Source organism: Lacerta agilis, chromosome 3, assembly GCF_009819535.1.
Source record: "Lacerta agilis isolate rLacAgi1 chromosome 3, rLacAgi1.pri, whole genome shotgun sequence".
Taxonomy (NCBI): domain Eukaryota; kingdom Metazoa; phylum Chordata; class Lepidosauria; order Squamata; family Lacertidae; genus Lacerta; species Lacerta agilis.
The window spans coordinates 51,466,255-51,486,178 of record NC_046314.1 but is presented as its reverse complement, the minus strand read 5'-3'; the positions used below and the strand labels follow the sequence as shown (position 1 = coordinate 51,486,178).

Sequence of the window (19,924 nt, the reverse complement as noted above, 5' to 3'; positions counted from 1 at the left end):
TGGGCGAATAAGAAGACCCCAACTTTCCCAGTTAAAATATAGAGTTTGAGATATACTCGACCGCAGATTCTCTACCCGGCGTATAAGACGACCCCCGACTTTTGAGAAGATTTTCCTGGATTAAAAAGTAGTCTTATACGCCAGAATATACAGTATAGCTATTATACTGAGACCTGAACAAAAATAACTGGCTGAGTTTACAAGCCCACATGAAATGTGCACATATAAAATGCATATGCACATGTAATCTGTAACACTGTTAGTACTAACAGAACAGCTGACCACCATAATACTTGTTGGGCAGATCAATTATGCACAATTCTTTTCTGATTCCATACTTTGTAGTTAATTATGATTGCACAGTGGTAGAATGAATGATTTTCCAGCCAACATCTTCAAAGAACTGAGGTAACCTAAGAATAATTCACCAGTTCTTCCAGTTCTCAAGTCTTCAGCAAAATGCACTAACCTTCACTGTACACAACTGGTTGTTCTACTGGTCTTTGAGCCCAGCATTAAACTTTTAGGTTGTGCTTATCTGCAATAAAAAATTCTTCAGAAAGCAATGCTGTCATATCTCTACCTTTCTGTAGACCAGCATTCGCTAGCCTGGTGCCCACCAAATGTTTTGGACAAGAACTCTCATCGGCCCCAGCTAGACTGGCCCGTAGTCAGGGTTGATGGGAGTTGCAGTTCAAAACAACTGGAGGGCAGGAGGTTTGGGAAGGCTGCGCTAGACCTTTCCTTTATCCCATGTACTTACATCTCTGTATCCTTCCACTATATTCCCAGAAATATCACCTGCTATGTCTCTGCAACCAGCTGGACAGTACCTGCTGCCATGGAGAAAAGACAGAATCTTGTTTGAAGAAGTTGTGACTGGTGTAACGTACAATGCTCGCACACACACACACAAACTTTGTAAAGCAAACAGTGTAAAGATAAAGGTTTTTCTTTTTCTAAATTCTAGCATATTCATGTGCTCTAAATGGCACAGGTAGCCACATAAACAGCAATGGAAATGAATTCCTTCTATCATTTTACATGTTCAGGGAACAATAGTAATTAAAGGAAAGATAACACAGCACAACTACATTTTGCACAAAGCTGTTTGCACCTTGAGCAACCGGCTTACATGCCATTACTTACTGCAAAGGATATTTATTCAAGAGAACCAAGAAACAATTTAAACTGACATGGATCGGCTTTCAATCCTCCAGCCTGATCCTGCAAGATGCTAAGAGCTTTAAAACCCAAACACCCCCGAGACAGGAATATTCAGTACCCAAAGCACTGCCCTAATTTCCCTTGGCATTACTGGTTATGCTACAGATAACGGCTGTTCGGTGGTCTGAAGCCGCATTCCTTAATTACTCTGGAATGCAAAGTCTCTCTCCAAGGAAGACTTCATTGCCTCTCCCATGTAAGTAGATAATCACAGATTTAGATACCTCCGAATATCTTAAGAAAAACACATTCCTGTGGTTGGCAACAGGGTTCCAAACGCAGCACAAACGGTCGTGGACTGTATCCGGCTACAGCTGTAAGTAAGTTAAATGCAAGATGCAACATGACAACCAGAGTGTATTGCCACCGAAAACCTATATTTACCTGAATTCATTCTCCACGTGGTGGTTTGCTCTCTCCAGACATGTGATTAGATCTGTGAAAGGTTTTAAAAAAAACGCTATTTGGGAATCACACAGGGAAGATGTGGCTAGTCAATTCCAGCTAAACTGTTGTTTTCTCAAACCTCCCTCAGCAGCCACAGCACCTCTTCAGTGTTTCCTTCTGCCAGAGACCTTCTTCTCCTGGCTCCCACAACCCCCACCTGCCCAATTTGTTCATCTGGATACACATTTTCTTCTGCACAGGAGCAATTGTTCCATAATGTACCCTCAGAACAACTTCACTGGGAGATCAGTCACATCCTACTACATCCTGAAGCAATGGCCAAGTGAGGGTGGTAGAAAGAATTCCAACAGACATTTTTGGAATATTTTTGTACAGTGAGGATTTTGTTCCAAGGCAAGAGGCCTGAAGCAAAAAGATTTCAGTCCGAGCGATGTGTCTCAACTACCAGGAAGGGGGGGGGAGAAGAGTTCTCTTTATGGAACTGAATCAAAACTTTGTCTGAAGAGAAGTCTTGGTTTATATCAGTTAGTGCTCAAATACCTGGAGAAGACGATCAGGGATAATAAGGTCTAACCAATGAGAAGTGAGCCAATGGGATCAAAATTAGGATTTCCAATTCTATATGGCGGCCAATGCACTTAGATATTCAGGTAAATGAAAGAGCCATCTTTCATCAGTGCCATCTATCAGATGAATTATCACATTATTAAAAATTGCACCCAGACCTTGATTTCTATTAGAGGGAAAACAAGCGGGTCAAGCAGTTGGCTAAGGGGCCAAAGCCATAAAACCAGTTTGAACTACTTAGAAAACTTAAGCACATTCATCTAGGCCAGGTGCTTTTCTAAAACATTTGCTGGTAATACCAGGCAGGGTATTTATTACCTTCCACTTCCACGGCAGACAAGGCAAAGAGGCTACCAGGTAAGATGGTGGGGTGAGAGAATAATTGCAACTCATCCTTGACAAATCTGCTCCAAAAAGGGCAGAAGAGTGGGGCAGGGAGAGAGGGAGGGAGGCTGGATAGAACGTAGCCAGGCTGAGCCCCTCTGGCACCAACCCAAAATCATTAGTCCATGTGCAGAATTGAACTTTACCTGGATGGTCGCTACTAGCAAAGGACAACAGGAAGCCTCTTCCAGACACATGGGACCTGCTCTCAAAGTGAATGGTTGCTTCATTAGAATCTAAGATGATTTCTTCTGGGACAGGCACATTTCCACAGTAGGGTCCTAAATGCGGAACATATAGTATTAGAAATCATGTTTGTGGACCAGAAACAATAAAGCATACAAATGTATTCATCATCTATGGTGCATTCATCTATCCATGTGCATAATTAATTGATTTTTGTTTGTAATCTTTGAAGTTACTCAGACCACCAAATTCTTGCAATTCTGTGCTCAGTAGAAGAGAAAAGCTGGCATTAACATTTCAAATTGTTTTAGCTTCATAGACGGCTGGGGCTCCCTAGCCTTTGAAGCAAAGCATTCTTAAAGTGCAGCAATCCATTACAGAAAGAGTACAACAATCAAAGGCAACTGAATACTGCATATACTCAGCAAGATAGCATCACCAGGTACAAGTTTTAAATGCAATCACAACAAAGGGAAAAAACAAACACATTTTTTCTTGAGATGGCACATTGTAATAAAGGCATATAAAAATAATTCTATATTTGAATACTTAACTGTTTATTCTTAATTTTTTAAAAAAGATATAATATTGTTTTCTTAAGATTCCAATCTACCCATCAAAATTTAGGGAAACAATCTATTAGAAGTCAACCTGGAACCAGTCCTACTTTTTCACATGAATTATTAGCTATAAAGCACCTTTACATTTAACCTTTAGAACCAATCAGCCAAAAAGGGCATTACATTTGAAATCATTTCATTAATTGATTTTTAATTAAGCTGATGCTCTCTATATTACAACCCTTAGAAATACAGTGGCTTCCCCCCTTTAAGATGTTCCCCATACAATTTTACAAAAGAGAGGAAACATTACATGGAGACTGATGCTTAGCTCTTGACTGCACTATGCTATATACATTCCATCAGTTACCATTTGTCATACATCACAGGGAAAATAAAATGTCACAAGTACTGCTGAGTCCAGCTCTGATGCACGACAGCCAGACCATCCTTGCCACCAGGTGAGTAGTTTGGCAATGGAAGCCCTGTCAAACAGACAAAGCCAACACAGATGGGCTCTTGCTATCATTTAAATATATCAGCACCACACTGAACTCTGGTAATTTCTTTTTCTTGCTTGAATGGAGATAGAGAGGGGTACATAAGAGTGTGCAGAAACCCCTTACTGACCCTCAACCATCAGATCCATCTCCTCACATAGGGCTTCTTAACCAAATGATTTCAAATATAATAGGGAGGAAAAATTATTTGTTAGCTAAGCAAGGATAGATCACTTCTGTTAACACTTAAATATGTCATGCCATGTGCCACATGAGCTGGGGGGGGGGGATACTGTTTTATAATTTGGAGATCATTGCACCCAACCTTCCCACCCACTGCCACATTTTCACACAAGATTTGCCTCGACATATTTTCCCACAGATATATTTCTGCTGTCTCTTGCGTACGTTTCTCAATGACCTGTCTATTGCTCAGATGCAATTAAGACTGCTGACTCAATCTATGGCTGACTGGTCTGGGGCTTTCAAAGCAGCATACCTACCCAAATGACGATGAGAACCTATGCTAAAAGTCTAGATGCATGCATGAGAGAGAGACAGGTCAGCAGAAAGTCTCAAGGCCTTTAAAAAAGTGTGTGTGGGGGGGTGTAGACTCCTGAGAGAAAATGACAACAAGTGAGATGGAACAGGAAATATTGTTTGGTGCTTTACAGCAGGGGAGGGCAGACACCAGGCCTGTAAGATCTACTCTTGCATTTTAAAAGAATTCCAAGATCCACCAATCAAAGAACTATGAGTACTGTACTAGGATTGAACTCAGTTGTTCTACGCAAAAATATGCTCCCCTCCCCTGGCCTTCTTCATTTCACCCATATAACTTAGGGTGGAGGGAAGAGTCATTTTGTCGTTATTGTTAAACAATTTGGAGTCATAAACACATGTTTATCTACTATGTATCACTCAGAGATCAAACAGTAGATCTTCATCTACCTTCCCCCCCATTCCTGCTCTACAGAATACAGACATAACAGAAAAAGTAACCAGCTTCTAAACAATTAAGTACAAAACACAGGAATAGGTATAGCAATGCCATAAATAATAAATCTTATTAAATCTATTTTTGGTTGTTTTCATTATAGTACTATAAAACACATTGCAACTTAAGTGAAAGGCAATCCGTAAATTAGTTTTTAACAATATAACAACAACAACAACAGTACCTTAAACATTACCTTGAACAACATTACCTTAAAACAGGACTGGTTAACCTGTAGCTCTCCAAATTCCAACAGCCCCATCCAACATGGCAAATGGTTAGACCTGGAATCCCACATCATCTGGATGTGTACATGTTAAACACCCGTGCATGACCATACCAAATCACATTAGTTGAGTGGGGAAAGTGTCCTTCCAGTCTTGAGCATCCAATGCTCAAGAACAAATTTTAAATAGGACTGGTTTCAGGGTACCTTTTCTTACTTTGCTCAACAAAGAGTTAATCAGAGCTCTAAGTATTTTTATGAATCCAGTCTTACTGGTACATCATTACATACCATGCACTGTTGTAGAACTGTGGATGCTAAGATAGTTAGATTCACATTGCTGGGATTCAATATCCAAGTCTCCAATTTTCAAGATCAGACGTTTCCCCTGAGGCACCTGAATTCTCCTCTCACAGGTAGTGTAGTTGGGGTAGGTCCCCGGATAGTTCTTAGACGCCAGTGTTCCACTGTCTTGATAGATTATCATAGGCCCACATCCATCTCCTGTGGAGGACAGAGAAAGGAAAGGGAGAGATTAAGAAACCATCAAAGCTGTCATCAACAGGCACATACCTACTGGTACTTCAAATCACTACACTCTTTCAAAATCTAAGTCCTCCTTTTTTTCATTTTAAAATTTAAAGCAGGTTCTCAATAAACTATCGGAAACAGGTCAGACTGAACGGGGGGCGGTACATGGGCCCCCAATTCAGAAATTGTCAAATTTCTGTGTGACTCACACTTCAGGAATACAGACCTTCTTGCTCAACCAGGTCACTCAACTATCTTTTGGGTGAGCTCTCTCACCACAAGATAACATGATCTTCTGTATCATCAGGATAAAGGGAAAGGAGGGTTCACCTCATCTTGTTGAAGGGTTAAATGCAGGTGAGCAGCAGAAGGTGTGGTAAAATGTTCATCTGCACCAAGTGACTGCTCTCACTCTAGTAGACACAATGTCTTAACACAGACTCTACAAAACATTATGCTCCTTGGAGAGAAAAGTAGGGGATCTTGTCTTCTTCCTCCCCACACAAAAATTCCATTCCATTAGAAGAGGGGTAGGGAACCTAAGATCCAGTGGCCAAATGCAACCGCCCCCCCCCCCGGCCAGGCCACACTATCCAGCCTTCGAGACTCTGTGCAGGTCACACCCCTTTCCTCACAACCACTTCTGTTGCTCCACCCACTTTTTTCATGTAGAACCAACCACCTACCACCGGCATGTGACCCTATGAGGTTGCTCATGAAGGAATTACGTACTTGGGCCTCTGCACTAGCGTGACACAGAAATCAGAAAACACAAGAAAGTGGGATCACCTCTGTCCGGTTTACACAAGGCATGTTTTTGCATGAGCGCTATACAGTACAGTGCTAACATTCTGACCCATGGGATTTTTTTCTGCCTAGAAGAAAATGGTTTAGGAGGAAATGATCCTGACATTAGCAGTGAATGACCTAAGCTGGGAACCTCTTTCCTCCACCTACATGTAGCCATGGGCTTCATTACTGGCAGATGTTCCCTTTTGTATTCTGAAACAGGATGACGGTGAATTGTCATACTGCCTGCACAGTCCCCTGATATTTCTGCACAGCACATCCGAAAAAGCAATTGCATTCAGAAGTAAGAGAATGATTTCTGGGGGAGGGTAGCTTTATTTATCAAGCTTCTCCTCCCCCTCTTCACTCATCCCTTTACAAATACAACAACTAAGTTAAAGGTCCACCAGTCTCATAGATCTAGGAAGAGTTTCCTTAGGAGCCAACATAAAAGCACAATCCTATACACATCTAATCAAAAGTAAGTTCAAACGAGTTCAATGTGGCTTACTCCCAGGTAAGTGTACAGAACTGCAGCCTTCGGCGTACTTCGGAGTAAAAATATTCTGAGTAAATAGGCGCAAGACTTTCTGAAAATTGCCTCCTTAGTTCCAGAGTGATCTGCTGCGGAACACCTTTCGTAGTTCTATAGAACAGTATCTGTGTGAAGACTAGTATACAGTATTCTTGAACAGCCTTCGCAAACCTAGTGCCCATTGGTCATGCTGGCTGAGGCTGATGGGTAGTATGAGCTGTATTTATTTATTAACATTGTAGACCAGGGTGGATTTGATTTTAAATCACTAGTCAGTAAGACTTGATTTACCATAAATCATTTTTTTACAGAAAGCCTCATTCTTGCAGGTATAATCTTACGGTAATATTTACAATCAGATGAAGGTTTCATTTTTTGGAAGAATAAATTTTCAGAGCAATTTTTACAGTTATATAAAAAATATTACTGATTTGGTTATACTACTAGAAATACATAGACAAATAATTATGAAATTATTGTGAGGTTTAATAAGTTAACTGTTTATATTTGGACAACTTTTCTGTTGTACTTTATTGGAAGGAGAAAAATAATCATTTCCTTAATAGCAATTTAAATCATTTATTTAACTAAAACAATATTATAGCATATGTATCCATGTTTGTTAACTGATGTGATTAAATGGTGTTTTTTCTTTTTTCTTTTCTTTTTAAAAAAAACCTTAGACTGAGTTTTAGCATACATCAAAAACTTAAAACAAATCTTTATTTCCTGATGAAACTTAAACAGAAAACTATCTTTAGAAAGATTTTTCCTTTAAAATCCAATTTAAATTTTAAAAAATCTGATTTAAGTAAAAAAATGATTTTTAAAATTTATTTATTTTAAAAAATCATTGATTTTTATCCACCCTGTTGTAGACCACTTGCTAAAATATATATACATTCAAGCGGTGCACAACTATATATAAAGCATGGTTAAAACACCACAAATTCAATTTCAAAAAACCTAAGATGATAAAATAAGAAACATTTAAAACAAATGTAACTAAACTGGTGTAGAACAGTTGGTAGACTCTTAATCTCAGGGCCATGGGTTAAAGCCCCACGTTGGGCAAAATATTCCTGCATTGCAGGAGGCTGGACTAGACGACCCTCGTGGTCTCTTCTAACTCTACAACTCTATGATTTTAAATACGGTAACGTGATTGGACAGGCTTGCTGAAACAGGAAAATTTTCAACAGGCATCTAACACAGTATAGTGAAGGGGCTTGTCAACAGGCAAGGAGTTCCATAACATAGGCATTACCACACTAGATAGAGGCACAACTTACCATAAAAGCAGAATGGAAAAATGAGCAGCATTTGTAAAAGTGCAAGCTGTAAAGGTAAAGGTAAAGGGAATCCTGACAGTTAAGTCCAGTCGCGAACGACTCCGGGGTTGCGGTGCTCATCTCGCTTTACTGGACAAGGGAGCTAACGTTTGTCCGCAGACAGTTTTTCCGGGTCATGTGGCCAGCATGACTAAGCCGCTTCTGGAGAAACCAGAGCAGCGCACAGAAACACCGTTTACCTTCCCACCGGAGAGGTACCTATTTATCTACTTGCACTTTGATGTGCTTTCGAACTGCTAGGTTGGCAGGAGCTGGGACTGAGCAACGGAAGCTCACCCCATCGTGGGGATTCAAACCGCCAACCTTCCAATAGGCAAGCCCTAGGCTCAGTGGTTTAGACCACTGTGCCGCCCATGTCCCATAGCATAGGCATTGCCACACTAGATAGAGGCACAACTTACCACAAAAGCAGAATGGAAAAATGAGCGGCATTTGTAAAAGTGCAAGCTGTAGTCTACTCTAAAATGGCTAGCAGACACCAGTTTAGAGAAGGCTGTTCTAGACACACATACCTGAACATATAAAACCAGGATAATATAACTGGGGTTGTGATTCGTATTCAAAATACATTAGTGATTATTTAGTTGGGAAACACCAAGCGGCTCAATCTGTCCCAAAGCCTCTTGCTCCGAACAGAGGAGGCTTCAGGGATATCCGAGGGTGGATGCAAAGGGGATGCATGTTGGGAATCCCTCCTCCCCATAGGTGTCTGTTTACATTGCCCAATATGGACTTTTAAGGTTATGAAGAGCTTTGTCTGGGACAGCTCACACAAGTTTTTCTGGTTTGACAATCCTGGGTGGCTAAATATTTACTAAGGTTTGTTAGAGAAACAAGATGCTTTGGGGTTGGGGGAAGAGGGAGCCAAAATGTTTACCCCGGTCCAAGCCAAGGATGTGTCAGTACTCAAGAATTTTCAGGGAGGAAACCAGGTGCCATTACAAGAAAAAGAAGAAGTGAACTATTAAAATGCACCATGAATTAAACAAAGAAACCTGATACTTACTTCTCTGCTCTACTTATTGACTACCCCTTAAAATTCTTTAAGGCAGGGTAGGTCTTAGTTTTAGAAAGACCTGTGTATCAAGGAGACCTATGTCCTCCCTTTCTTCATTTAATTGATTCCTTCCAGCATCACACTGCGCTTGGGACATCACAAACAAACTCAAAGGGAATGAAAATGACACATTTGTCTTTCTTTCTTCTTTCTCTCTCTCTTCTGGTGGGAGACACTGCTCTGGTTGGCAGCACTGGCTGGGCACAATTCCAGCAGTGGCCCTAGCAGATTCTCAGGGGAAAACATTAAAAAGTGGAGCATTTCTTCACCATCACAGTTTTCTTGAACTGCCCCATTGTATATATACTGCTACTGGCTTCATCCCACTTAACTTGGTATAAAATACTGGGCACAAAACTTGGAACATATTGATAAACACACAAATACCAAGATGCTCAATTTTTATTTTAAAGAAGAACCTTCGCTACAATGAATCTGTGTTTATATTTCAAGAAGATATTCTAAAAACAAAATACTACTTTAGTGCTTTTTTATAATAATATTTTATTCTTTTTCCCCATATAGAAAGTTACATTTGTTACTCAACAATGATATTCCAATTCAACAGAACTACTGTAGTGACTTCCTGCTCACCCAACATCAGTGTTTATAACCCAAATCTCATACAGTTGCGAGTGGTTTTCAAACTGCATTCCAGGAACTCGGGGGGGGGGGGTCCAGATCAGGGATCTGGGTCCAGAACAGGGAACTCCCTTCAGAAGATAAACTTTTCTGAAAGACAGTATGCCCACTGGTTCACTCAGGAAGGCAAAAGGCCTGGCCAGTATTCTGCATAAACAGACTGTGAACTTTGAAGCATTTTCTAAATAATAAAAAAATAGATTTATATCCTGCTTTTTTTTGGATATGAGGAAATCCTCATGAAGTGGGGAACAAAGCAGCACAAATTAAAACAGTGAATAACAAGACAAAAACAGCAAGAAAACATCCAAACACTCTCAGAATTTACAATTTGCCCAAGTTCTCGGGAGACGACTCAGTGAGGAAGCTGCTCCCTGAAAGCATGAAGCCCGAGAAACTGAAAAACTTGTGTACTGCATGTATGCAAGATGAGTTGGGGGGGGGCACTGAATTCCACAGAATTCATTGAACAACAAAGTGTTGGGGTTGACCGAAAAGTCTCCGTAATAACTTAATAAGTTTCGCAACTGATACATATAAACCCCTGCTTAAAAACTCACATTTCACAATTTAAAAGAAAAAAAAAATTCCTTCCAGTAGCACCTTAGAGACCAACTAAGTTTGTTCTTGGTATGAGCTACTCTCCAAGGAGCTACTGGAATGATTTTTTTTATTTTTTTATTTTGTTTTGACTATGGCAGACCAACACTGCTACCTACCTGTAACATTTCACAATTTAGTCGTTCGTAAATAAATGGAAGCATTGGAGAACTTTCCTTTTTTGAAATAAATTTCACAAGCTTTGTTATCTGGCTCAATGGGCTTTGGGGGGGGGAGAGAGAAGTCACAAGCGCAGTGATTAAACATCAAAGGCTGCAAGGCTGCAATCTATGTAGAACAACCTGAATTCAGTGGGACGTATTTCTGAGTAGACACACAAACAGGATTGGGCTGTGAAACATATACTTCACAAAGCCAAAACATCTGGGTTGGGAGCTGGCTTCCTCCCTGACAGCAACAGTCACAAATGCTGCTCTGCACGTCCTTAGTCCATTTCACATGTCCTGTCCCAGCCAGGTGCACACTAGCACAGCCAAGCTTAATATGAAAATCCATCAGCTGCAGAGCTGAATGGCTAGAACTTCCCTATCTAGCAACAGAAGGGAGTGAGCAGTCGCCAGCATCAGTTGCATACGTGGTTGACTACACTGCATATTTGTCCACACCCAGGCAAAACCAGGACTGCCCCAGCAAGCAAGAAACCGGCTCCAATATGTAAGTCAAAGTTCACATGCAATTGTGGTCAGGGCTGTAAAACAAGCTTTTGCATGTGAATCCCGAAAGCACGCTTATTCAGCAGGATTACTGATTGACTGGTGTCAATCAGTCGTGGGAGTTACATGTTCTTTGCTAACATTTTGGGTGTATGTGAACCATCCATATATGGCATTAAAATATTGCTACAGCGCTCCAGGATCCAACACATTTTTGATCATTTATAGCCAGTCTGATACAGCAAACTAACTAGAGCAACTCTACCTAGGATTGAGGATGGGGAAGAAGAACTTGCCAAAGCCTTTGCTTTTGTGGAGCCAACAAGCAGAATTGCAGTGCAGTGTACTGAGGTACTATGCACCTGCACTGCTCTTTTAATAAGAAAACAAGCAAATATCATACAACACCACCTTCTCACTCTTTGTTCCATTGCCCTTTCTCTTTGGGCTCTACAACCCCATAGACATTTTTATGCTGCTGCTGTGACGGGACTTTGGGAAATACAACATGCAAGCACAGACATACTGACTAATCTACTACAGGAGCTTTCCTTGCTGACACTATATTTTCTGTATATGGAAGTATCTGCCACCCTCAGTTCACACAACTCCCCCAAAACACGTGTCACAGATTGCATTGGGACTTAGATAATACAGTCAACGCTATGTCATTGGAAATGCACTACTCTTTCAGGAAATGATTGTGGATGTGTCTAAGTTAAATCCCACAGAGCATCATTTTGTGCAGGACAACTTCGTTTAGCAATAAGTTTTGATGCTAAAGCTTGTTACTTCTGCAGGCATGGAGCTTGGTCATGTGAAGCTGTTTCAAATGGGAGATACCAACGCCACTGGAATACTACTAGCAGCAGCAGCAGTCCCAGAAGCTGACAAAAAGTATGTCTCTGCCAGGAGACAAGTGTGCACTCATGCAAGAGCAACTCCCTGTTGCTTTTGTTTCCCTCGGCCCAATGGAGCAGTTTGCCATGGTTGGAATGCCCTGCAGCTTTTAAGCCCAGGGGCATAACAACTCCCTCTAGGATGCCTTACAAGTTATTTCAGAGAAGTGTGCAATGGTCTCCAAGCAGTTATTTTCAGGAAGCAGCTCCAGATTGTGTGTGTGTGTGTGTGTGTGTGTGTGTAACTGCACTCCCCCCCCCCACCGTGCGTCAGGCAGCAGTGGGGCCTCAATAAACTGCATTGTTTCCTGTGCAACTTGGATGTGTCTCGTTTCTTTTGTTCCTTTGGTTGGTGCCTCCCTCTCCATTTTATCTCTCAGCTAGTGGAACACAGAAGAGCACCAACCCTACTGCTTGTCTCTTCATGAAGAGAGAAAGCGAGGGCAAAGAGAAGGCAAACAACTTTCCACCGAACAGGTTAGAGACAGGTTTAGCACGCTGTTGGGGGGAAATCAACCTCTCTCACAGGAGCAGCACAGAGGTTGCCAGGAATGTAACTTTTGCACGCACTAGAAATGGTAATTACCACAGTTTAAGCTTGTACAGTAAGCCCACAACCATCTTCAACACTCAGCATCTCCAGGCAGGACTGAGAAAAAACCTTGCCTGAAACCCTGGAGAGTCACTGCCTGTCAGCAGAGGTGGAGCAATGGTCCCATAAGGTAGCTTCCTATGTTTCAATTGTTTTGGAAGCAGATGCGTTAGGTACATAAACAAGATTTTACAGTAAAAGTTTATGTTAGCAATGAGTTAAACCGATACGCATTCCAATTGTTAAAATCTTATGGAGATCCCTGGGTATCGATTTCATTCAGCTATGGCCTGTTTAACAAGCTAATGAATAACCGCAACTCTCATTATTCACTGTTGTTCAAGTGACATCACAGCAGATAATATCAATACCTACAAAGGTTAACACTAAATCTTTTGCTGGCCATGGCTATCCTCTGACATACCCAAGACCAAGCCAGGCATTAGAAAAACTTTTGCAGAAGATTAATGTCATAATATTTATATAGTACTTTGACTGTTTGAAGGATTTCACATTCTCTCATTTTACAATCTTTTAAGGCAGGCCAATATTATTATCTACCACCATCAGTTTCTTTGCTTAGGGCTTAGGACTGTAAAGTTGGAGGGATCCCTGAGAGTCAACCCCCTGCAATGCAGGAATCTTTTGCCCAACGTGGGGGCTGGAACCCATGACCCTGAGATCAAGGGTCTCATGCTCTACCAGCTGAGTCCTCTCCTACTTGCATGCTGCTGCTGCTGTTGGGGCTGCCACAAAGAGGGGTAAGAGCTGGCCTAAGACCAACTAGCATGTTCATGGCAGAACTGAGGTTTAAACGGGGGACTTCTGGCACTGGTTCTTAGCCATTGCACTACATAGCAGCAACTATGCTTTGTAGTAAAGCTGCACTTCATAATTTGTGTTTCTATTCTAAATTAAAAATCAAAAGATTTTTTTTCAAAAAACCAATCCACATGCATCGACTTTAAAATATGGGTTACTGTTATAATCTTGCTGCTACTTAGACACATGGCTAAACTAGGCATGGATTAACCGGGTCAAACTATATAAAGCACTAAAATCAGCTAAGACAGCATAATTCATTGTTCTACTGGCACAGACAAAACAAAGGTTGGGGGAGGGGGGAGAGAGATCAAAGACCAAAAGGAGAGGAAAAACCCCTCTATTTTTAACTGGCATAACAAAAATTATTTGGCAATTCTATACCCTTAAGGAAAGCCCTTGTGTGTAGTTAAAACATCTCTTTTTAATTAGAATATTTAGACCGTCCTTCCTCTAGAACTGCCAGATGTCACAGTTCCACAGCACGCAATGGAGATTCCTTTCTACCTCAGCTGTTTCAGCCAGAAAAATCAATGCACCTCCACAGCATCCCTTAGATAAAACTCTTGCGCCTGGCAGCCTACATTCATCCATCGCCTTTTCCCAAGTTATTATTGACAGCCCTAGGTTTCAGCAGTGGAAATACCTACATGAACAAAGAGTCACAGAAAGCAAAGTTCACCTAAGAAGTGCACACACATAGCTATTGAAATAAGATTGCATGGAATACCAAACATAAAAGGATAACAAACCAGGGGTGAACCCTGGGAGTAAACCTCTATGAACACACTGCATGACTTAATTCCAATTAAACGTGCATAGGATTCCAGCGAAGGAAAACTAGTTTTGAAACCACAAACCCACAAACAAAGCATCTAAGAACAGAGAACATTGTATATGTGATCTTCCATTGCATGATTTAAAGGTTGTCTACTTCAGATTCCTTAGAGAATGCAGAGCTTTAGCTATGGGGGGGGGGGGCAGGGCGAGCCAGGCTTTTTGCCCTGGATGAAGCCTCCAGAGAGGTGCCATTGAGGCTCCCAGCCTGTGTGTATGTACACAAATATGTTTGTGGGGGGGGGGGTGCCAAACTGAGTATTTGAAAGAAAGCATAGTTTTGCCCCTGTGGAATGCATAGCCAAACTAAACAGGTTTTACAGGCAGAACTGCAGCGATGAAATGGAAAGCACAAAAATCAAAGTAACGTATTATATTTAAAAAGCAAACATTCAATTTCACACTTCTCATCACACTATTTAATGCTCAAGATAGGATTTTCAGAAAGCTTTTGATGAAGCTCAGCTTCCCAGCAAGATGCCAAGCTATTTAGCAGCAAGTGAATTAGCCAACTGTCAAAATGTGGAAAATTATCTTATATTAAATGTGAGTAACGTTGCATTTCTGTCCCATTAAGTGTGCATTCTCTGGCCTTATTACCAGTAATTTCCCGTCAGCCTTTTACTGCCTCCCGCGATCTACATCTCTGCACACACACCATGTGTCAGGCTTCTTCATTCCCTTCAAAAAAGAAGGCAGCCATATGTGTACAAAGGAGGAATCTATTCATGGAAGTGAATGGGGCAGTCTTGACATTTGATTTGAGCACTGCAGGACAAGTGCTGACCATCAACCCCAGTTCTCCATCTGCGAATAAACTCCATCTCCTTCAAAGCTTTGTTGCGACAAACAACACTGGGAAGCCAAGTCAGGCCATTGATCCATCCAGATCTGTAATGTCTACACTGACTGGCAGCAGTTCTCCTAGGTTTCAAGGCAGTTTCTCCTCCCCCCCCCCACCTAGAGATTCCTGGGACTGAACCTGGGACCTTTTGTATGCAATGAATGTGCTCTGCTGCTAAGCTACGGCTCTTCCACATGGACATTGGGGTAAAGTAGAATATATATCTAGCACAAGGTTAGCTGGTGTGCCAGATGTTCTTGGGACTGCAACTCCATGAGCCCCCAGCCAGTTTGGCCAATGGTCACAGGTGATGGAGTCTGGACTTCAACAACATCTGCTGGCGGCCCTGACAAGAGTAGCACCGCAAATCATACCTTGGTCCTGTTATGTGCCAATTCATCCCAAATACCTTCTAGCCTTTAAGTCCTGCATTTTCAACCATTTAATAAACACAAGTTGACTTCAGCCACTAACTACTTATTGGAAAGGCGAGAAAAACACCCGCTCCCCCACAATATGAACTATTATTATTATTATTATTATTATTATTATTATTATTAAAAGATGATGAAGGAGGAAACCTCAAAGGCTGTTTTAAATCTCCAGGAATCTGATCCCTTGGAGGCAAAGAACATCTGGTATCTTTTCCAGAGCGCTAACCACGAGTTTTTCCAGCGCTGTCGCATTCAGTCATTCTATACACAGAGAATCTCTCTCTCTCTCTCTCTCTCTCTCTCACTCACTCACACACACACACACACACACACACACAGAGTCACTCTGACACACAATCCTTCCGCGCTAGGCACTTAACTTTCCCAGTTCAGAGGAAACGTCCAAAAATGGCCCCGGCGGCCCCGACTCACCGAGATTCTCCGCGGAGCTCCCGAGCAGCCAAACGGGCAGCAGCAGGAGGAAGAGGGCGAGCGCCGGAGCTCCCGGCAGCAGAAGCCGCCGCCTGCAGCGACCCATGGCCCCGCGGCTGCCTGCCCAGCCGCCGCTGCTCTTCGCCCTTTTCCCGCCGCTTTGAAACGCCCGCGGCGTCCGTGCCCAGTGGCGGCGGGCAAGAGCGGCCCTCTCCTGTTCGCCTGCCTGCCTGCTCCTCGGGACGCCCCCTCGACGACTGCGGCGCCGCCGGAGAAGAGGCTCCCCGTCAGCCCAGCGCCCGGCCGCCTCCCGCGGGAGAAAGGAAGCGAGGAAGGCGAGCGCGGCTCTTCCCATTGGACGGCGCGGCGGAGGGGCGGCCCCCAACAGGCCCGGCCCTCCCCTCGTGCGCCGAAGAAGGCGGCTCCTTTTCCAGCGATGGCTCGCCTGGAGGTGTTCGGTTCGAGCTTGCCTGAAAGCCTGCAGGGATTTACCCCGCCGAAGCCCTCCTCTTCCCTCAACTGGACATGAGGGAATGGCACTCTGTCTGTACCCAGGTGCAACTCCTGTCTTCTAGTGTGCATAAAGCCAGTGTGGTGTAGTGGTTAAGAGCAGTAGACTCCTAATCTGGTGAACCGGGTTCACCTCTCTGCTCCTCCACCTTGGGCTAGTCACACTTCTTCCAAGTCTCTCAGCCCCACTTACAGAGTGTTTGTTTTGGGGTAGGAAGGGAAACGAGAATATTAGCCGCTTTGAGACTCCTTCGGATAGTGATAAAGCGGGATATCAAATCCAAACTCTTCTTGTTCTTCCTCCTTTTCTAAAGTGTATTTCTTCACTTTATTGCACTATGCCAGGACTCCTGGGTTTGGGGACTCTCCTTCTCGTTTTGCCTAATTTCTGTCCCAAAGCCTTGCCCTGATGGCATCACTGAACACACACTCGCCCTCAAAAAATAAATTGCAGCACCCAGAAAACTAGCAGGGGAGCCTGCTAGAACTCTGTGATATCCACTCTTCATTTCTAAATGCAGGGAGTGTTTTCATGTGGGTTGGTCATATGACCTTGAAGTCACATATTGTGTATACATTAACTTGGAGGAATATCGCTTGTCCACCATCGTTGTTATTAACAGTAATTTATAATTGGTAAGTCGCTTAAACTGGGGCAGCCTCCAGGCAACTTGCAGTCAATCTTCATTACCCATGCGCTTGTTTCGATTACTGCAATGTGCTACATATTTTTTAAAATGGCATGGAAACTGCTGTCAATTGAGAACAAGGCAGTTTGACCAGATTATCCCTGTGCTTAGACAACTGCAGTGGCACCCAGTGCTTTTCTGGGTCCAACTTAAAGTGCCTTAAAGCTGGAGAAAGTGCTTCTGGGCACCCCACAGGTATCTGGTAGGCCACTGAGAATAGGATGTGGGACTAGATGGGTCACTGACCTGATCCAGCAGGGCTCTTCTTATGTTCTTAATGCCCTGAATAGCTTGTGACCAGGTCATCTGAAATACTGCCTTCTATCCTATGTACCTAGTCCAACCTTAAGATGCTCTTTGGAGACCTTTAAGGAATGAAGTGAGGTGGGTAAACACCAGGGATAAGGCCTTTTCAGCAGTGGCCACTTTCAGCAATGGCAACCTTCCTTCCAAGGAAGGTTCACCTGACACCGTCTTTGTGATATTTTCTCTTCATCCAGGCCTTTTAAACAACTGGAAGTAGTGTGGACCGCTCAGTTTTTAAATCTGTGCATGTGGTGAGGTTTTGTTTGGTTGTATTTATGTTGCTTTGGGTTGTGTGTCTTCTTTGTGTTCCAGTTGCTTTCTTATTTAACACAAACTTTCCAGAAAACTTCTATGCTACAGGGCAGCATCCAAATGCCATGATAATTAATTTGCCACCTCCCCTGCTGTTTCTGCACATCAGGCCAGAGTTTGTGCAGCTGGCTAACAAGAAACAGCGTTGGGAGTTTCCAAGTGTGAGTGCAGATTTGCTTTTTGAGGAATTTATTTGCTTTGCAAACTAGCAGTTCCATGTCCAGGTTCTTTCTTGCTTATCTAGTATATTTGTAAAGAAATGGATTACGTACTAAAATGTCATAAGTGTGCAGTCCTGACCTGCAGATCCACTGGCTGGAGGAGGTAGAAGTGCCCCTCTGCTTGCAAAAAGGTGCTCCACAGTGGCATGCATCCACTGTGATGTGGATGTGCCGTGGGATGTGCACAGAGCTGGGCTTAGATCTACCACCTGCAATGTTTGTGCTGGTGGCAGACCCAAAACGGAGCATTCAGCAGCAGGTAAGAAGCAGCCTTGTATCCAAAGCCCAATGTGTGTGTGTGTGTGTGTTGGGGAGAGCAGGATTAAAAAATTACAAAGTTCTGTTGGGAACCAATAAATTCTGTCTGTCATGTTTCCACTTACGCGTTACCATGGTTTAGCAGTGGCTGTGTCAGAGATCTCACACACATACACACTTAGGATTCATCTGTAAATCATCAGTACTCTGGACCAAACCTGTAGCAACTGTCCTTCGAAGCTCCAACTGCTTGAACTGAGGAGTTTTTGAAGCCATATATACAAATTGAAAAGATTTATCCATATTTGATTTGGATGCAGGGTTTAATTTTTTGGTTGCTTGCTGTTGTAATACAGGGCAACAGCACATCAGTTTGTTTCATGAGCCACATTGTTCCACCATGTGCTGAATGAGATCCAGCTGCTCAGCCCCCCTTCCTTGCCTCAGAGCAGGAGCGGGTGGGGAACCTGTGGCCTTCCAGATGTTGCTGGACTACAGCCCCTGTTATCCCTGACCATCAGCCATGATAGTTGAGGCTGATGAAAGATGGAGTCCAACAACATCTGGAGGGCCATTGGTTCCCCACCCCTGCGCTTCAGAGGATCTGCTGCTTACTAACGAGTAGGGAAGTATGTTTCCATTCCATCATGAGCAGAGCAAGATGCAGCTGCTCAAGAATACTCCCTTGACTCAGGATTTTGGTGGGAACTGCTGCCTGGACTGACATCAGGGAAGGACAAGGAAGAGGGCAGGAAATGCTGCCTGAATAATCCTGGTCCCTAATGTACACCGTGTGGTTTTGGTTCCTGTACCAGGTTTGAATGTGATCTTGAGAATCTTTTGGAAGCTTCTTTGAGAGCATCTCAGGACTATAAAGCAGGATGTTAAGTATCTGCTTTATATTTTGCAAAGTTGTTTGTTCACTATGTGTTTGGACGCCTCTTAAGATTTTGTAACCTAATAATGCATGATGTTTCCTGAAATCAAGGAGTAGGTTTTCACTGATGTTTGAATACGGTTGGAAGCCATTTTGAGTCAAGATGATGGACTGAAATTTTCATAACTGCACTGATTTTAACCACTGATTTCCAAATGTGCACTAGTTGTTTTTGTTGTTGTTTCATAGAATTCCTGAGCAATGACAGCTTTGAGTCTACTAGTTGTAAATAAATAAACAAAATGTTCATTATTCCCTTGGTAGTATAAAGTGTTCATACCATTGTCAATTGTTTCCAGTGTGAACTTCCCTGTGCTGAAATAAATGGCTGGCCATCACTTAACACACCATTTTATTTGGTTATTATTCTACATCAGTGAGAACAAATCCCTGTCTCATGACCAGTTTAGTATCTCATGCGTGACTGTCTTTCCAGTCTGTTCCAGCTTTAACAGCCTTGTTTTCACAAGCACTTCTGTAATCTGCAGAGGTACGTATCAGTCTTGAGCCAAAATTGTTGGGGGTTTTTGTGTTCATTTTTCTCCCTGTATACACAAAACAATGTTAAATGAATGGTTCCTGCAAACGGGAAGAGT

The 19,924-nt window shown here is 42.6% G+C and overlaps 1 protein-coding gene across 4 annotated transcripts in view; it reads right to left on the bottom strand.

Annotated features, from left to right (window-relative positions):
• The window catches only part of DCBLD1 (discoidin, CUB and LCCL domain containing 1), a 29,804-nt gene extending 13,599 nt beyond the window's left edge, over positions 1-16,205 (bottom strand). For 3 of the 4 annotated variants that reach the window (XM_033143672.1, XM_033143674.1, XM_033143675.1), the window contains exons 1-5: positions 16,096-16,205; positions 5,347-5,559; positions 2,733-2,867; positions 1,612-1,663; positions 764-836 (exon numbers count right to left, since the gene is read on the bottom strand). In XM_033143672.1, coding sequence (XP_032999563.1) covers positions 764-836; positions 1,612-1,663; positions 2,733-2,867; positions 5,347-5,559; positions 16,096-16,201 — 579 coding nt within the window. In that variant the 5' untranslated portion in view covers positions 16,202-16,205. The remainder of the gene's footprint in view (positions 1-763; positions 837-1,611; positions 1,664-2,732; positions 2,868-5,346; positions 5,560-16,095) is intronic. The other variant, XM_033143673.1, reaches the window with a different exon arrangement.
• Positions 16,206-19,924: the final 3,719 nt, after the last annotated feature.